The sequence below is a fragment of the Rhinatrema bivittatum genome, chromosome 4 (genome assembly GCF_901001135.1).
Source record: "Rhinatrema bivittatum chromosome 4, aRhiBiv1.1, whole genome shotgun sequence".
In the NCBI taxonomy this organism is placed as follows: Eukaryota; Metazoa; Chordata; class Amphibia; order Gymnophiona; family Rhinatrematidae; genus Rhinatrema; species Rhinatrema bivittatum.
In genome coordinates, this window is record NC_042618.1 from 200,988,281 (window position 1) to 201,006,465 (window position 18,185).

An 18,185-nucleotide genomic window follows, 5' to 3' on the forward strand; every position below is an offset into this window, starting at 1 on the left:
ATCATTTGCGTGTGACTCATTTTTGCATGGAAACCTTGTGCTCAGTGATAATGGCAGTACAGTCAGGGGAGTTCCTGACGTCTCTGGATTTGTCTGAGGCATACCTGCATGTTACTTTTGTTTGACCACCGTGCCCAGAACTTTTTCCAAGGTTTTGATAGTGTTGGCGGCGAAGTTGAGAAAGGATGGGATCCTGGTACATCTACACTTGGATGTCTGGCTGATTTGGGCCAAGAGTCTGGAAGAGAGCCTCCAGGTCTCGCGCAAGGTGATCTCCTTGCTGTAGGAGTTAAGCTGGGTCATGAACCTGGCCAGGAGCAATCTCCAACCTTCCCAGTTGCTAGAGTACCTCGCTATTCGTTTTGATACAGAACAGGGCAAGGTATTCCTGCCAAAGGGCTGTATTCGGAAGCTGATGGTGCAGGTGTGTCTATTGATGAACAAAATATGCCCTACTAAGTAGTCCTGTCTACAGGTGCTTGGATTGATGGCAGCAACCCTGGAGGTGGTGCCATGCATCCTCTTCAGTGCACTCTGTGGACTCATTTGAGCCCACAGTCTCAAGACTAGTCGATTCGGCTTCATCTGCCAATGGAGATTTGCACTCAACTGGTTAAAAGCGGATCACCTAAGAGAAGGGGATTTCCCTAAGTTCACTGGACTGCCTAGAACTCATGACAGATGTGAGCCTCCAAGGCTGGGGAGCTCACTGCCAGGAGCTGACAGCGCAGGGGCGCTGGAGTACAGAAGAGTCTCTCTGGAACATCAATCAGCTGGAAGCCCAGGTGGTCCAGTTGGCATGCTTGCAGTTTGCCAACAGGTTGCAGGGTTGAGCAGTCAGGATAATGTCGGACAATGCAATGACAGTGGCCTACATCAATTGGCAGGGAGGAACCAAGAAGCCAGCAAGTGTCGCAGGAATTAGACCAACTTATGGAATGGGAAGAAGTGCATCTTCAGGAGATCTCTGCTTCGCACATTGCAGAAAAAGGCAATGTAAGAGCAGACTTTCTCTGCAGACAGAGTCTGGAGCCAGGAGAATTGGAATTGTCAGATGAGGCATTTCAGCTAATAGTGGATTGCTGGAGTCTGCCATTTCTGGACCTGCTGGCAACGTTTTGCAATGCGAAGGTTCCTTGATTCTTCAGTCGCAGGAGAGATCCAAAGTCATTGGGCATCAATGCTCTCATGCAGGAATGGATGGAGGACATCTGTTGTATGCCGTTTCCCTGTGGCTCATGTGGGCAAGAATGGTTTGGAGGATCGAGAGTCACAAGAGGGATGGTGCTTCTTGTGGCACCAGTCTGGCCCAGGAGACCATGGTATGCGGATCTGTGAATGCTCCTAGTAAACTCCCTTCTCCGGTTTCCTGCTCACAGGGATCTATTGAGGCAGGGGCCTGTTCTTCATGAAGATACAACTCGATTTTGTCTTACGGTATGGCCCTTGAGATGGCTCGCTTGCTGAAGCATGGATATTCTACTGCGATGATTGCCACCTTGCTACAAGCTAGAAAGTTCTCCACTTCCTTGGCCTGTGTGCGGGTTTGGCAAGTGTTTGTGGCTTGATGTGAAGATTGAAGGGTTCTTGCTCATTCGGTTCAGATCCTGCTCATTTTAGAATTTTTGCAGGATTGTTTGAATAAATGATTGGCCCTTAATTCATTAAAGGTACAGGTGGCGGCTCCTGCCTGTTTCAGGGGTCAGGTGAATGGTGGATCCTTGTCAGCTCATCCAGATATGGCCTGTTTCTTGAAAGGAATGAAACATCTTTGTCCTCCCTTGCGGTTACCAGTGCCCTAGTGGAGTCTGAATCTGTTTTTGGATTTCTTAGCGGGCCCTACATTTCGACTGATGCATAACCTTTCTTTGCGGTTACTGACCTTGAAAACGGTGTCACTGAGCTATTGGGCTGGCACTCCAGCATTGGAAATTTTAAGCATCTAAGCATCCAGGATATTTTCAGCCTTGGAGAGGGTGGCATCTTATGAATGTGGCAGCGTGTATGCACGTAGCAGCATGTGAGTGTGACAGTGTGTGAAATATTGCCAAATGATGTCAGAAGAACACATCCTGATTTTTTTCAGTCTATTCTCATTGAATGGTATATGTGTGTGTGTAAACTCTAATTTTAATCAATAAAAAGTAAGCCGATATGAGCTGGAAGCTTAGAGAAGGATACCAGAATTAAACCATTTAAATTACAAAACTCTGCTTCCAAGAATAGCTTGAAACACTCAGCCCTCATCCCGGTTTTTGTTGCTAGTCAGTGGCAAGGTGTGCAGCACAATTCACAGGAGCTGACCACTTCTGCTGTGGTCCCTGTAGCTGGGCTCATTTCACCTAGGTGGCTTTGAACTGGTGGCTTAGATGCGAAAAGCTCTGTAAGACTGTGGCCATTCTGCCGAGCCATCCCATCCCCACTGCTGTGCCCCTGTTTAAACCTGTACCAGGATCCCCTAATTTAAGGTAGTCCCTTCTCAAGAAACAGCTCGGCTAGTCTCCCGATGAGTTATTTGACTCACTGGCTATGGTATTTCTAAGTAGTGGAAGCATTAGGCTTTGTGCTTGCAAGCAGTCTTTTGCATGTGTGATCCCCCTTAAAGTCCTGTACCTTTCTCAGAACTGTGTTTTTCTGAAAGTGAGCATCTGAGAAAACAGCTTGTAACCAGGATGTTAGCCAATGCCTTGTGTGACAGTCTCAGATGCAGCTGGAGGCTTCAGGCTTTGCGGTGAGCACTTCTCTGACTGAATTCACTTGCAGAGGCTCTGCAAGTAGCATCTGGGGTAATTAACTACATTTATGCAAAGTCCTCTGAATATTAGTCCCAGCGCCTTTCCTTTGTATAACCCTTCCTCTATTAGCTCTCCTGTTATAGCTTTCCCTGTTATAGTTTTAATACATCTCCCCCCTCCATTTCTGACTTTGATTTATGTGACTTTTACGGCTTGCTTTTCATATCATCCCCAATTTGCTGTTTACCTGTGGTTTATGTGATTGTTACGGCTCGCTTTTCATATCATTCCCAATTTGCTGTTTGCCTGTTATAATTTTCCCTGTTTATAGTTTTAATACATCTCCCCCCCATTTCAAATTAAGTTCTTTGTAAAGCTCTGTTAGGCTGCATTTTGTTCTCTGGAAACCAATGTGATGTTCCCAACGAATGTCAGTATATAAAAAATGTTAAATAAATATTAAGAAAAGAAGAAGGGGAATGGAAGGATAAAGGAGCGAGACAAAAGGTAATAAGTTGTTTCCTGAGAGGAATCAACATTAAATATAATTTACACCTATATCAACAAAAATTAGCCACCTTCTGTATGAGAGTCCAAAAGGAATCTTAATTGAGAGGGCTCAAAATATAAATACTTCCTAGAAGAATATTTCACGATACATTTACACGGGTACCGAAGAGCAAATTGAGCACAAATAGCCAAAACTTCTTGGCGCATAGAAAGGAACTTTTTCCTACGTTCTTGAGTCACATGAGTAATGTATGGATAGACCCAAACTTTTTCCCCAAAAAGCAGAGCTGCTAGGTTATGAAAAACAAATCTTAAGACAGAGTCCCGGTCTTGGGGGAAGTTGAAGGAAACCAAAAGTGTTCCTCTGTTTACCACTTGTAGATCTGAAGAATTTTCCAGGAAATTTGTCAAGTCCAGAGCATTTCCTTGGCCACGATCCATGTCTTCTCCTCTAATTGCAGATGGAGAAAATATTCCTTGGCTACCAGTGGCATAGCTTCAGCGGAAATTTTTAAAATCTCCGTAGCATACTTTTTAAACAGATCAACAGATGAAAGAATAGAAACATTAGGAAAATTCACCTATCTAAGATTTAGATATCTTAGAGCATTCTCCACATTCTCCAACTTTTTGGCATGAATAATCTCCCCTTGAACCAGGTCAGGTTGAACATTCTGGATAGATGTAATAATCTGTTTATCAATAACCTCAAATTTCTTAACATGAGAGACAACCTCTATATCCTGAGCATATCTGATGAAACATCCTCTAATGATGCATCCAAACAACATCTAAAGTTATAACTTGCGGTTTATCCAGATCATCTCGCTGAATAACTTGAGCTCTCTCCGATGGCTCTCCTGCAGCAGCTCCCTCAGTATCACAGGTGTTGAGGTCTGGAAGCTGGATCCTGCCAGAATGGCTTCGCCCGACCATGCAGGCGCGTCACTCGGTGGTAGCAGGACACCCTGCACAGTCTTCCAAATCACAGATCTCGCGACAGCGGAAGAGTAGGCCTCCCCAGATGCAGCAATGCCCAGTTAATCTCTCGGGCAAAAAAGAACTGCAAGGCATCTTCTGCAGAAATTTCCCGGGATGGAGGAGGGGGAGTAATAGGAACGCTGGGGCTGAGCGATGTTTCCTAGTCCAGCGGCAATGCAGCTCGCTTACAGACATCCGCCGTCAAGGAACTGGTACCCGGAGTAGCTGATGTAGAGGTCAGAAAACTAGGGGAGTGGGGATCTACCCCAACCCTGACCCTTTCACTTAGTATGAGGCATTAGAAACAGGAAAAGGGAAGCGAGCTGAAGAGAGATTCAGACCATGACCTCTCAGCAAGACACCATCTTGTTCCACCCCAGGACTGTCTCCCTTTTCTCAACCTATTGCGAATGCTCCAGCTGCCCTGATGAGTTTCTCCCTGGTAAGACCGACCCAGTTTACACTGGAATCACTTTGGGAGGTTGTTGAAGGTTTGGGAACGTCCATATTGGCTCCATTTAATCCTGTGGTTACTAAATGCTTTGATATGGAGGCTCGGGTTCAAGCTTTGGAATTTTTTAAAACAAACATCAGTATGCAACCAGATTCTGTTAAAACAAGAAGTCAAGTCAATAAAAGCTTTGCAACAGTCTACTATCAAAGAAAATCAATTGCTTTACGCATAGGTTGGAAAATCCTGAAAATTCCATAAGAGGAAAGAATTTTGAAATTTATAAACTTTCCAAAGATCCCTTTATCAGTACCTAGGGATATGACTAAAAGGTGTTTCCTGGAAGTATTAAAAGTCCTTGAACAAGTTTTTCCTCCTTTTTTCTAAAGAATACTACCTCCCCCCATTTAAAAGGAAAGTTAGTAACGCAGCTAGACTTCCAGCTGTGACTTCATAGGATTTGGATAACATATCCACTATACTTGAAACCTTCTGTTGGCAAGGGTATTCCTGCAGCCTTGATAGTTTCCTTCCTTTTGGAACCTGAAAGAGACTGGATTTTGCGTCTTTTTTATTTTTTGTAAGACATTGGTCTGAGACTTTCCTAAACTGTAAGGTTAGAGTCTTCCCAGATGTGGCCAAACAAACGCAGAAAAAGAGGCAGCATGTATTAATTGAGCCCCTGTTGGTGATACGTATTCCTATTATTTTTCTGCTTTCCTTGAATTGTGTCTGGATCTCCATATGGTGGATTTGATTTGAAACTGACTTGGTTAATTTTGGTGTTTCAATGATTATCTTTCTTTATTTTGTTCTTTTTCTTAATGTCATTCTCTGTTCTCATTACAAGAAATATTCTTGGACTTTACAATATAAAATTGCATGAATAAAACATTTTTAAAAGAAGTGTATAGCCCGCACACTTCAGTGTTTGCAGTGGGTTACAACATGCATAATTCCATGAAAGAAATTAAAAACACAAAGGAACAAAATCAACATAAAATAAACTGCACATAGAATGTCATGCTGTTATGTCACTGGACTATGTGCTCTCGAACGCCATTTTGAATAAGTAGGTTTTAAGTTGCTTTTTAAATTGTTTTGGGCATGATGTCAAACAAAGATGCTCTGGTAGAGAGTTCCATAGGATAGGTCCTGCTATAAGAACTCAGTCATGGCTCTCCCTAGCATGTGCAAGATGGAGTGAGGGAACCTCAAGCAAACCAAGATCTGCCGATCACAAAATTCTAGATAGCTGGTAAATTTGAAACGTAGGATTTAATGCAAAAACAGCATGGGTACGGACGACTTTCTGATTTAGGGTGGCAATTTTAAATTTCACTGTCCACTGAAGAGGCAATCGATGGAGGGATTTAAGGACTGGAGTGATGTGTTTACTGTGTTGTAGCACCCGTTAGTATTCATGCCGGCGGAGCTTTGTCCTATCTGCAGGGGGCTAACCACATTAGCTGGTAAAGTGAATTACAATAATCTAGTCCAGACGGAGTCAGGGCCAGAAGGACTTGAGCGAAAATCATCATCTGACAAAAAAGGCTTCAGGTATCTTAGCATGCGTAACTTAAACAAGGAGGATCTTGTGACATTTTGGATGTGCAGCTGCATTGAAAGATCACTTTCTAAGGTGACACCCAAGTTATGAATATGTACAGTGGGTATAATGAGACCATCGTAGGATAACTGAGTTGGTGAATTGGCCACGGGAGATCTACTGAGGATTATCAGCTTTGTTTTGCTTACATTTAAAGATAGCGTCTTGTGATGAAGCCACTGTTTAACTGAGGGTAGATAAATTGAAACCAGTTTGAGAGCAGTAGACCATGAAGCATGAACAGGAAAGAAAGAAACACTGTATAATGTCCACATAGATTTTAATGCAGACTCCAAATCCTGCAAGAAGTTTACAAAGAGGTATTAAATAAATATTGAATAGCATAGCGGACAGAGTTGATCCCTGCAGAATTCCTGTGGTCAGATTAAACCAGGAAGATACATCATGCCCAACACAGACTCCTTGTGTACAGTCGGCAAGATACAGTTGTGCTCATAAGTTTACATACCCTGGCAGAATTTGTAAGATGTGTAGCATTTAAAGAAAACATGCGTGATCAGACAAAACATGTCTGTTATTTTTAATGTGTTTCAAATTAAACTATTATGCTTCACAGAATAGCACAATCATTAATAAACCATAGCAATAAAGGAAATAATAAAATGAGAGGTCTAGAACGGGTAGATGTGAATTGGTTATTTACTCTTTCGGATAATAGAAAGACTAGGGGGCACTCCATGAAGTTAGCATGGGGCACATTTAAAACTAATCGGAGAAAGTTCTTTTTTACTCAACGCACAATTAAACTCTGGAATTTGTTGCCAGAGGATGTGGTTAGTGCAGTTAGTATAGCTGTGTTTAAAAAAGGATTGGATAAGTTCTTGGAGGAGAAGTCCATTACCTGCTATTAATTAAGTTGACTTAGAAAATAGCCACTGCTATTACTGGCAACTGTAACATGGAATAGACTTAGTTTTTGGGTACTTGCCAGGTTCTTATGGCCTGGATTGGCCACTGTTGGAAACAGGATGCTGGGCTTGATGGACCCTTGATCTGACCCAGTATGGCATGTTCTTATGTTCTCTTGTTCAAAATTTACTTCCCCTTGAATGTTAGGACTGATAATGTCAGGAACTTTCAGTGTTTGATACAAACAACGCAGACAACAGGCTCTTGACCTGCTTTACACTGAGGACAGCAACCTCAAATACCTGCCCTCAGGGATCTAGAGCATTCCATCACTGTGTCACGCCCCCAGTTTAACTCTGCTATGTTGTTTCAGCCTGGCTGGCTGCCTTTAGTACTTTGCATGTTCATCCCATTCTAAATCCCATCAGTTGTTGCCATCAGAGGTGTAGCCACAGGTGCCCTCTCACTTTAGGCTCAGGACCCCCCCCCCCCCCCCCCCCACACACACACACCCACACACACACACCACTAGCAACAGGGTCATATCCCATCTGAGTCAGCTCCTTAAAAGAGTAGCAGAGGTCCGGAGGCATTGGACTCCTTGCTGGTCCGTGATCTCCTGCGTCTTTAAGGAGGCTTATCTTGAATGGGAAACCGCACTGCCCATGGGCTAGGACACATAGAGGTCCATATTCAGACACAGTCCAGATAGCAGGTTAGCCGGATAAATTTATGACAGAACTTTGGCCCGACCAAACCTAACTGTCTTAAGTTATGCGGCTAACTCAACTCCTCCCAGTTACGCCTCTGGAACACCCCTAACTTAGCCGGCTAAATTCTGGCCAGCTTATCTTATTAGCCGGCTAGAGTTTAGCCGGATAAGTGACCAAACATTCATTTAGCTGGCTAACCTAATTACTCTTCAGCAGCCTGAGAGATTAACCCTTGCATAAAGCAGCTACATTAAACACAGAGGGAGGGTGAGAAACAGCAGAGTCGGAGCAGGGAGAGGGAAAAGAGACAGGAGGAGATAGAGTGCTGACCGGAATTCAAAAGGGTTTTGTACCAACTGCCATGAAGATCCACATAGATTGGAATAAATGTGGGGGTGGGGGCTGGCCATAGTGTCACCCCTGTTAACCTTGGGCTCCCCCCAACAAAAATGCAGTTCTGGCTACACCCCTGGTTGCCATTAATGGCAGAGATGGTGGGGAACCAAGGCTGAAAGCATTGGGCCTCCCTTCATGGCTACTAGGATTTTTCCCCCCTGCTGATTAGGTTCCTCTCCCCAGCCATAATGTCAGTGGTCAACCTACTGCCATTTATATCTCATTTATTAACCCAGCACAAGAGTATTCTGAAGCCAACAATATGTGCAGCTGCTCTGCGGTGGCTGTGAACGCTGCTTTCACATTATCCCCTCTCCAACTGGCCCAGGGAGCAGGAGTCAAGCCCAAGGCTTGATCCTGGGTTTGGCTCATCGAATCAACTCTGCAGTTTTTTTTTTTCCTCCATCTCCAGTGATACAGAAATATTGATGTTTTCTCTTTCCAGCACCTGTTTGTATGGCTGCTGTGTGTCATGTTTACCTAGTGCCCAAATTAAAGTCAGTTTGACACGCAAATTATGTCTCTGTCTGTTTTCTCTGCTGAATGCACTTCAGGCAATCCACAAGCAAATTATTGGCTGGTGACATCAGTAGTAGGAAGGGACACAGCATGAATTTCCTAAGTGGGCAGAAAAAAAAAAAAGGAGTTCAATCAGCAGATCAATGAACACTGACTTGAAATTTGTAATCCTGGAGTATGTACAATGAAGAGTGATTTGTTTAGAACCTATCACTGGTGGCCCAGTGCACAGCCATAGCAAAAGATACGTATCCATGCATATTACACAGGAAATATTCTCTGTATTTCTGAAGGAGCTGGTGGCATTGATGGTGGAAGAGTGTCAGAGGAAGGTGACACCTGGAGGAGTAGAGCACAGAGACTCGGCGGCGGCGGCAGCTTCTCAGTACCCTATCATCCTTGAGGTTGGCTGCGGCTCTGGAGCCATATCCCTGAGCTTACTGAAGAAATTACCAAAGGTAATTGGACCTCCTTCAGTTGTCCCCTGGCACCTGATGACAGGCCTCTCAAAAGCCGTCTTCACCTCAGCCCGCCTTCCTTCTCGTAACTACAAGCAGGGCTGGGGGAGGGGGGGGGCTGCACAGGGTGCCTCTCCCTCTCACCTTTCCATATGATGTGTGCAAGCAGGAGTCTCAGGAACACTGGGCAGGAAGGAGGCTTCTATCTGTGGTTGTAGATGAAGACTCGGCCTGCAGAAAGGAAGAGGGGAGGCAAGAAAAAGAAGGGGGATGCTTCTGGGCAGGAAAGAGAGAGAAAAGAGGATGCTTGGGGGAGAGGGGAGTGCTGGGCAAGAGAGCAAGGCAGTGGTCATGCCTGTGCTGGACAGAAGGTGAGGGAAGTATGTGGGGGTGGGGGGGGGGGTGGAGAGACGAGATTATTCTGCTGGAGCCACCGCTGAAGGGAGGAAGTCCTGTACCAAAGCTGTCGCCAGGGAGTGGAGGGGCCAATTTCGGTTTTCACAGAGAGCGTCAGTCTGCCTAGAGCCGATCCTGACCACAGAGCATTTAGTCCAGCGACCTAGGCGAGGGAAGCTCTGAATCAGCTAGAAGGGAGCCCTTGTGAGCAGTCATCGATTTCCACCCCCCTAGAGCTGGCATCTGTTTTATTGAGGAGTCTCTTTGACCCCAGGAAAGATGGACCTAAGAAAATTTCCCCCAAGGTTTTGGGCCTCCTGCCGTGTAGAAAAATTGCTTGCTCATTGCACCACAGAAACATAGATGATGTCAGCAGAAAATGCTCACTTTGTCCTCACGGTCTAACCATTTTATTTATTTAATTATTACCAGTCTATTCTGCAAAATCCTGTACTGTGTTTCAAAGCTGATTCCAACAAATAACATCCATAAATAAAGCAAACATAACATTTCTGCCTTCCTTCGGTTCTTTCACAGGTCTTTGCTTCTCTGCGGTCTTCTCCCCTCCCACCTCTAAGATGCCTTAGTTTGTCACATGCATGCTTGAACTCTCTTGGTTCCTGCCATCTCCACTCCTACCACCACTACCACTACTGTTTCCATAAAAAAAGTATTTTCTCAAATTTCTTGTGAGCTTCCTGCCCTTTAGTTACATATAATGAGTCTTTGTTGTTCAGTTTTTTGTTCATGGAGCATGCTACCTTCTGGTATTTTTGTTGAAGTATGCCAGATATATGAATGTTTGTATCACATTGTTCCTTTTTGCAAGCCTGGATTTATGCACCGACCTACAGGGCCTTGTACCTAGGGGGGAAAAAAAATGGGGGGGAGGGGCAGAAAATGTCCTGTCTCCTGCAGTCCTGTCCCAGACCTCCAAAAGCACCTCCCCATGTTGCCGCCATTGCCTCCCAGGCTTCTGGAGATGTCCCCTCCTGCTACTGAATCCACTAACCTCAGCTCCAGCGGTGATCCTCGCAGCACAGTGAGCGTGGGCCTTAAATTTCCTGCTGGGAAACAAGGCCTGTTAATTCCTGCCACTCACAGATTTGCTGAGGTGGGGTGGTAGGGTGAAGGGTGAGAGCAGCCTGGAACCAGCCCTGAATCAGTGCCTAGGTGTGGCAGCAGACAAAATCTGTCACTGCCTGTACCTCTGTTATGCCTGCTCTTTCAAGCTTTCATATCATCTGCAAACTTTCCTTGCTCTGTACCTCTAAATCATATCTGTCACTCCTTCTCTCTCCTCCCTCCTCCTTTCCCCCTTCTTCTCTGTCACCTCCCTCCCTTCAGCTTTCTTTGGCAATTTTGGGTTTGCAGACGAGCTACAGAAGATCCTGTCTTTCTTTCCTGAGCCCAGTGTGACTCTGCAGGGGCTGCAGTTCCTGCACACTGTTCTTTTTCGGTTATCTGGAATACGTTTACTTTTCACCATCTGCTCACATGGGAAAGGCCACCAGGAAGCTGAGACGTTTTCTTTCAGATTGTGGGGATTTACTTGCATTAGTTTCTTCCAGAATTTCTCTTGAATTTCGTTGCTTCGGGCCAGAATCTCTCTCGCTTTCTCAGAGTTTAAGGGGGCCTGGAGCCTGTTTGTAGGGATAGGCCGAGGCTCTGAAATTGTTAGTAGCACCACAGAAAAGATAAATTGTAATAATTAGCATGCACAGGGTTTTTATACACTACCTTTTGTCACAGACCAAATTTCTGCTTTAATCAAGGCTTGAATGATTCAAAACTCTGCAAGTCACATGTTTTGCATCATTTTTGGAGAATATTGTTTACAATTTTCAAAGATACGATGAGGTCCATGTTAAAAAAAAACATTTAGATGGATAATGTAATAGTTATCCATCTAAATGGTTTACCTGACTGTATTCAGCTTTTATCCATCTAAATTCTAGCCGGCTCATAAATTAGGTGGCTAGAATTTAGCTGGATAGATTAGGGGCAGTCCAGGGGCGTAACTGGGAGGAGTTGAGTTAGCCAGCTAAGTTAACCGGCTAGCTCCAATATTCAGCATTAGCTGGATGATTTAGCCAGCTAAGTCTGGTCGAGTCAAAGAGCTGTCCTAAAGTTAGCTGGCTATATTCAGTCGTGCGGCTGCACTGTTGAATATGTCTCCAAAGGTAACCAGTTAAGTTTATCCAGCTAATTTTGCTCTCCAGACTGTCTGAATATGGACCTCAGTGATTTTAAAGTGGTAGATTGGTGTGCAAGCCTTAAAGTTGGCACATTCAAAATATTCACAATTTTTCCTGTGAGAAATTTTGCAGCTTTTTTCCTCCCCTCACCTCGGCAAATCTTTAAACTGAGCCATTAAATCTGTCAAAGTATCTGAGCAGCATTTTGGAGGATCCAGTATACAAAATATGAAACGTGCCTCAAAAAATGAAAATTACATTAATTCCAAAGAAAAGGGAAAAGGACAAAAATGTAGCAAACAGCAAGGACCGCAAATTAATCCACTTGGTTGTGGTCCATGTTTCTAATATCTGCTGCCCTGAGAGCAAGAAGACCGGTTTCATGAGGCTGGTCCTGCCCATCAGTGCTACAGCAGGGATAGTGACCACATAATGATGCTGTCCTGACACCCGCTGTCTTCTCTGATCTCTGCCTTTTTCTTTCCAGAGTTATGTTATGGCTGTGGACAAAGAGGAAGCTGCCGTGAGTCTAACCGGGGACAATGCCAGGAGGTAGGAGCAGAATCCAGGCGCACAAGTGCACTCATGTCCCTCAGTCTTGGGTCTGATACCAACATTGTAGCACATCCCAAAGTGGCTTGGATGTCTTTCTTTACCCATGGTGTCATTCCTGCACCTTTGGGCGTTTCACCCTCTGGTGTACCACAGTGGCACCTCAGCATCCTTGAGTATGCATTATTTATGGTTACCAGAGATGTGAATCGTGTCCTCGATCGTCTTAACAATCGATTTCGGCGGGAGGGGGAGGGAATCATATTGTTGCCGTTTGGGTGTTTGAAGTATCGTGAAAATCGTGAGCCGGCACACTAAAACCCCCTAAAACCCACCCCCGACCCTTTAAATTAAATCCCCCACCCTCCCGAACCCTCCCAAATGCCTTAAATTACCTGGGGGTCCAGCGGCGGTCCGGAACGGCAGCGGTCCGGAACGGCCTCCTGCAATTGAATTGTGTTGTATTCAGCGGGGGTTCCGGACCGCCGCTGAACGACCTCCTGCAGTCGATCTCCTGCCGGCGCCATTTTCCGTATGGAAAACGATTCGCGGCAGGAGATCGTTTTCCGGACCCCCGCTGGACCCCCAGGGACTTTTGGCCAGCTTGGGGGGGCCTCCTGACCCCACAAGACTTGCCAAAAGTCCAGCAGGGGTCCGGAACGACCTCCTGCAGTCGAATCGTGTTGGTCTATGGCCGCCGCCATTTTGCGCCGCCATTTTGAAAAATGGCGCCGGCTGAAGACAACACAATTCAATTGCAGGAGGCCGTTCCGGACCGCCGCTGGACCCCCAGGTAATTTAAGGCATTTGGGGGGGGTTCGGGAGGGTGGGGGATTTAATTTAAAGGGTCGGGGGTGGGTTTTAGGGGGTTTTAGTGTGCCGGTTTTCCTGCCCTCCCCCTTCCCCCGATTTACGATTTTTTGACGATAAATCGGGGGAATTGGTATTGTATCATGGCCCTAAAGATTTTTGACGATTTAAAATATATCGGACGATATTTTAAATCGTCAAAAAACGATTCACATCCCTAATGGTTACTTCACTACCACAGGTAATATTGTACCCCACAGTAACCTGCCATGTTGTTGCTGTTTCCTAGAGTGTCTCTTTAATACCCAGACATTTCGCCACATCTCTCTCCTCTGTGCCCAATGGGTGTCAGAACCAAATACGGCTCCTAAGTGCTTCTGGGTAGGAAGCACACACACACAGACACACTCACACTCTCTTTCTCTCTCTCACACACACACATGCACAGCCACACACACCCTGTTATATATATACCAAAGATTTTTATTTCTTTAATGGTCAGTTTAATCCTCCCAGTATAGTCAGAGTTCAAATGGTTTCATATTCACAAAGGGATCAGGTGGCAGGACATCAACCTTGATATCATACAGCTTCTTGCCTTCAGCTAAAAGGCCAAAGACCTTACATCTGATTTTTGGGTATAAAAAGGATGTATCCAGGATACTATCTTTACTGCTCAATGGAAGTGAGTCCTCTTTTAGGTTCAGAACCTTACATTTTGCTGGGAGGGCCCTTGAAAATGTGCTTAGGACAATCTAAAAACCCAGAAAATACATATAAGAAAAGGGTGGGGATTGTGACTGGATCTGTGGCGATGTACGGTTCTTGCCATATTTTTGTGCTTGTAACATCACTCCCCATGTCAGCTTCCTAGCTATAGGAAACCTGTGTTTTTTTATTTCTTCGCCCCCCCTTCCCCTGGATTATTACCTTCCCCAGCAAACTCCTCTCCCCTACTAATGGTTACATTCCCTGGTGTGGTCTTTTAAAACCACAAGGGTAGCATTCTTCAATCACTTTTACACTGTTGCAAACCCGAGTTGAATGAATGTGATGATTTGTACTTGAATGGGAAGTAGCCAAAAGTTAAGCACTGAAGACTGGCGCCACTGCTTACAGTTCCTGAAATTAGCAAACTGGGGGGGGGGGGGGGGGGGGGGGGGGGGGGGAACATAGGCCATGTGAAGTGACCCACAGAACTGTTTCTCTCCTCCCTCTCTCCTCCTCCCCCCCCACCCCCACACACACACAAAAACCTAGTATCTGCAAAGATGGAAGAGAAGATAATGACTAGGTAAGGGCAGAAAGCTAAAGGATGGAGGCAGTGATGTGTATCACTTATCATTTCTCTGTTCCCCCCCATCTAGCTTGGACATCTCAGATCAGAATTCCTTAAAAGTCACTGAGAATGTCAATTCTCAGGGAACTCCAGCTGAGAAATTTGCATAGAAACTATTTTTCTTACCTAGATCAGGAATATTGATTAGTGGGAAATGGTTAAAATGTAAAGATCGCTCTATCTTAGCGCATTGTTTCTAGGAATGCAGTAATGTACAGCATTTTTGGGAAGCTGTGGGGCACATCATGGCTGTTGCTACTGGTAAAGCAATCCTGATGACAATAGCTTTCTGTATACTCGGCCATTTACAAGATACCATATTCATTGGCAAAGTATAATAAAATACTTTTGATCAAGGTATGTTTGATAGTTAAAAGGTGTATTTTGACTAAGTGGTTAGACAAGCAGGAGCCTGGCATTGTTATATGGAAAGCAGGTGTACTGTATTTTATTTTATTATTTATGTTTTATGATTGTAAACTGCCTGGATAAGTTTGTTTGGGGTTTTTTTTTTTGAGGAGGGTGGCAGAAAAGAAAAATTGGATTCAGAGACAACCAACAGGAGCCCTGACTTTTTTACAGTCTTGGATACTGATGCGCAGACATAAAGGAAAAAACACAGGGCTGCTTCTACGGCCAAGTCCATAAGCAATGCACGTCAAGCAGCCCTGACTGAATTTTCAGGGAGGCTCATCACCCAGTAAAAATGTTGCTAGGCGTAAATCTTTATGGGTTATCGTAAGGCTTGGGGATAACTGCATGGACCGGCAATTGCTACCCTTAAGAGAAACATGGGGGTAACCTGCATGGCACGGCAGATGCTACCCTAAGAAGCTTGCCGAGCGGACTGGATGGACCATTTGGTCCTTCTCTGCCACCAATTCTGTGTTTTCGGGCAGTATATTAAATTCAAATTTAGATTTCAGTGCTGAAATCTGTAAGGTCACAGATGCTGTTTTACAAGATAACGGAAACCATATGTTGTGTTTTTACCTTCTGCTGTCCAACTAAAATAACTTATCGTGGTGAGTGATAAATGTAGTGTTTGATGATATGGAGTGACTATTATAAGATGACTTAACTTTTTGAAACTTTTGGGGAAAAAAATGTCGAACGTTTGCAACGCAAGATGATTTTGTTCCTTTTTGATATGTTTATGACAGCTTTGATGATGATGTAATTGGGAATGGGAGAAGAATTTGGTCTTTATGTTTAAAATTTTGATCTTAACTTTTTGCTCTATATATGGACCTTTGCTAATATATTTTTTAAAAAGTGGATTTTAAGACTGGATTTGAATAAGGCAAAGAAAGGGAGCATGAAACTCTAACTTAGGAAGCCTATAAGATCATTCTTTCATCACATTTTTAAAAATTATGTAAATTGTCTTTGTAGAATATTGTAGTAGGATATTTTATCATGGCTAACCCAGCCATGGGAATGTTCACCGTAAAGCTCTTAATAACTTAGAAACATGGCGGCAGAAAAAGACCATACAAGCCCATCCACCCAATTAATTTAGCATTATAATCCCCTTTACTTCCTTAGAGATCCCCTCTATTTATCCCATGCTTTCTAGAATTCAATAGAAACAAAATATAAAGTCAAACCTTAGGCCAGGAATTGAATCCAGGTCAAATGCTTGGGAGGCAGTTATGCTCACCACTATACCACCAATGCTGAAAGAGTGAACACCATACGTAATGCTGCATATTTTGGAAGATTTTTTATAGTTGTTGATTGCTGTGTGCATCCGTGGGGTTTTTGAGTTCACCCCTCCTGTAATATGAGATTTCTGTTGATCACGCTTCCTTCCTTCTCTCTAGGTTACAGCTCCAGAACAGGATCACGATTCTCCGGCATGATATCTTATCCAGTAACTTCCATGTTTATTTACTTTCATGATTTTGTGATTTGGAATGAATTTTGATTCATGGTCTTGACTGTGGGAGGTTGATAGTGGTTGACAGCACTTTCTAAAGGCAAACTTTGTATAGGTAGGATCTGAAAGGGCGGATCAGATTGGTGGTGGGCTGCCACTATATGTTAAGGATGACAGACTCAAATAGGATACAATTGCTGCAAGAAACAAACTGCACTTTGGAATCTCTAGAGAAAAAAACTGTGTGTGTTGACTGGGAAGAGCATAGCAGTGGGGCTTTTATTGCTAGCCATCTGACCAAGATGATGAAACAGACTGTGAAATACTAAAAGGTTAGACAGGCTATGAAAATGGGAACACGGCAATAATGGCAGATTTCAGTTACCCCAGTATTGATTGGGTAAATGTCTAATTCAGGGCATGTTTGGGAGGTAAAGTTGCTAGGTGCCATAAATGACCGCTTTGTGGAGAGGTTCGACCTGGAACTGACCGGAGGGGAACCTGCTTTATAATCTAGTTCTCAGTGGAACACAGCATCTGGTAACAGTGTGGAGCCTGTTGACAATAGAGATCTTAACACAATCAAATTTGGCATAATGACTGGAGGGAGAATAAGTGAAACTAATTGCTGTGGCATTTAACTTTACTAAGGGAGACTAGGATAAAATGAGGAAGGAAACTAAAAGGAGCAGTTGCAAGGGTTAAAAGTCTTGGAAGCAGAAAAACTAAATTAATTTTTCACTTCGGCCTTTACTAAAGAGGATGTTGTGGGAGATTACCCACGCCAGAGCCATTCCTTTTAGGTGATGTTTTGGAGGAACTGAAACAAATCCCTCTGCAACTGAAAGGCATAGTAGAGCAAATTGATAAGCTAAATAGCAGCAAATCACCAGAATTTGATGGTATTCACCTCAGAGTTCTGAAAGAACTAAAATATGAAATTACAGACCTGCTGCTGTAATCTGCAATCATTAAAATCTGCCAGGTATCTGAGGGCTGGTAGGAAGCCAGTGTAATGCAGTTTTTAAAAAGGGTTCTAGAGGTGATTCGGAAAACTCTAAATTAGTGATCCTGAGGTCAGTGCCAGGCAAAACTGTGCATATGGACAGAAATGATTTAATGGGGAAAAGCCAACATGAATTAGCAAAGGGAAGTCTTGTGCTGCTAATCTATTAGAATTCTTTGAAAGTATTAATAAGCATGTGGATAAGGGTACATCAGTCAATAAAGTATATATATGCATTTCAGAAAGCGTTTGACAAAGAGACTCCTCAGGAAATTGAAAAGTCTTGGGATAGGAGGCGATGTCCTATTTTGTGATTGGTTACTAGAAATGTGCATTCGTTTTTTCCGAATTGGAAAATTGCAACGAAATTGTCCAATTCGGCATGTTTCAGGGAGCCCGAAAAAAAATCAGGATTTTCCCGTTTTTTCAGAAAAATTCGTTTTTCCGATTAGTGCACACTAACGGGAGTCAGTGCACGCTAACTCCTGTTAGTGTGCACTAACAAAAAGTAACAAAATCTAACGGTTTTTGTTAGTGCGCGCTAACAGGGAGTTAGCGCGCACTAACTAAAAATCAATTTTTTGCGAAAAAAAACTACCTGAACCGATAAAAAATGACATTTTCCATGGCGGCTGAAAAACGAAGAACGACACGAACACAAAAAGCGATGCACATCTCTATTGGTTACTAGTGAAAGGAAAGGAAAATAAAGAGTAGGACTAAATATACAGTTTTACCATGGATAGAGGTGAACAGCAGC

The 18,185-nt window shown here is 43.9% G+C and overlaps 1 protein-coding gene across 3 annotated transcripts in view; it reads left to right on the forward strand.

Annotated features, from left to right (window-relative positions):
- HEMK1 (HemK methyltransferase family member 1) overlaps window positions 1-18,185 on the forward strand; it is a 78,549-nt gene that overhangs the window by 29,028 nt on the left and 31,336 nt on the right. For all 3 annotated transcript variants that reach the window (XM_029599535.1, XM_029599536.1, XM_029599537.1), the window contains 3 exons: window positions 9,078-9,242; window positions 12,324-12,388; window positions 16,364-16,413. In XM_029599535.1, coding sequence (XP_029455395.1) covers window positions 9,078-9,242; window positions 12,324-12,388; window positions 16,364-16,413 — 280 coding nt within the window. The remainder of the gene's footprint in view (window positions 1-9,077; window positions 9,243-12,323; window positions 12,389-16,363; window positions 16,414-18,185) is intronic.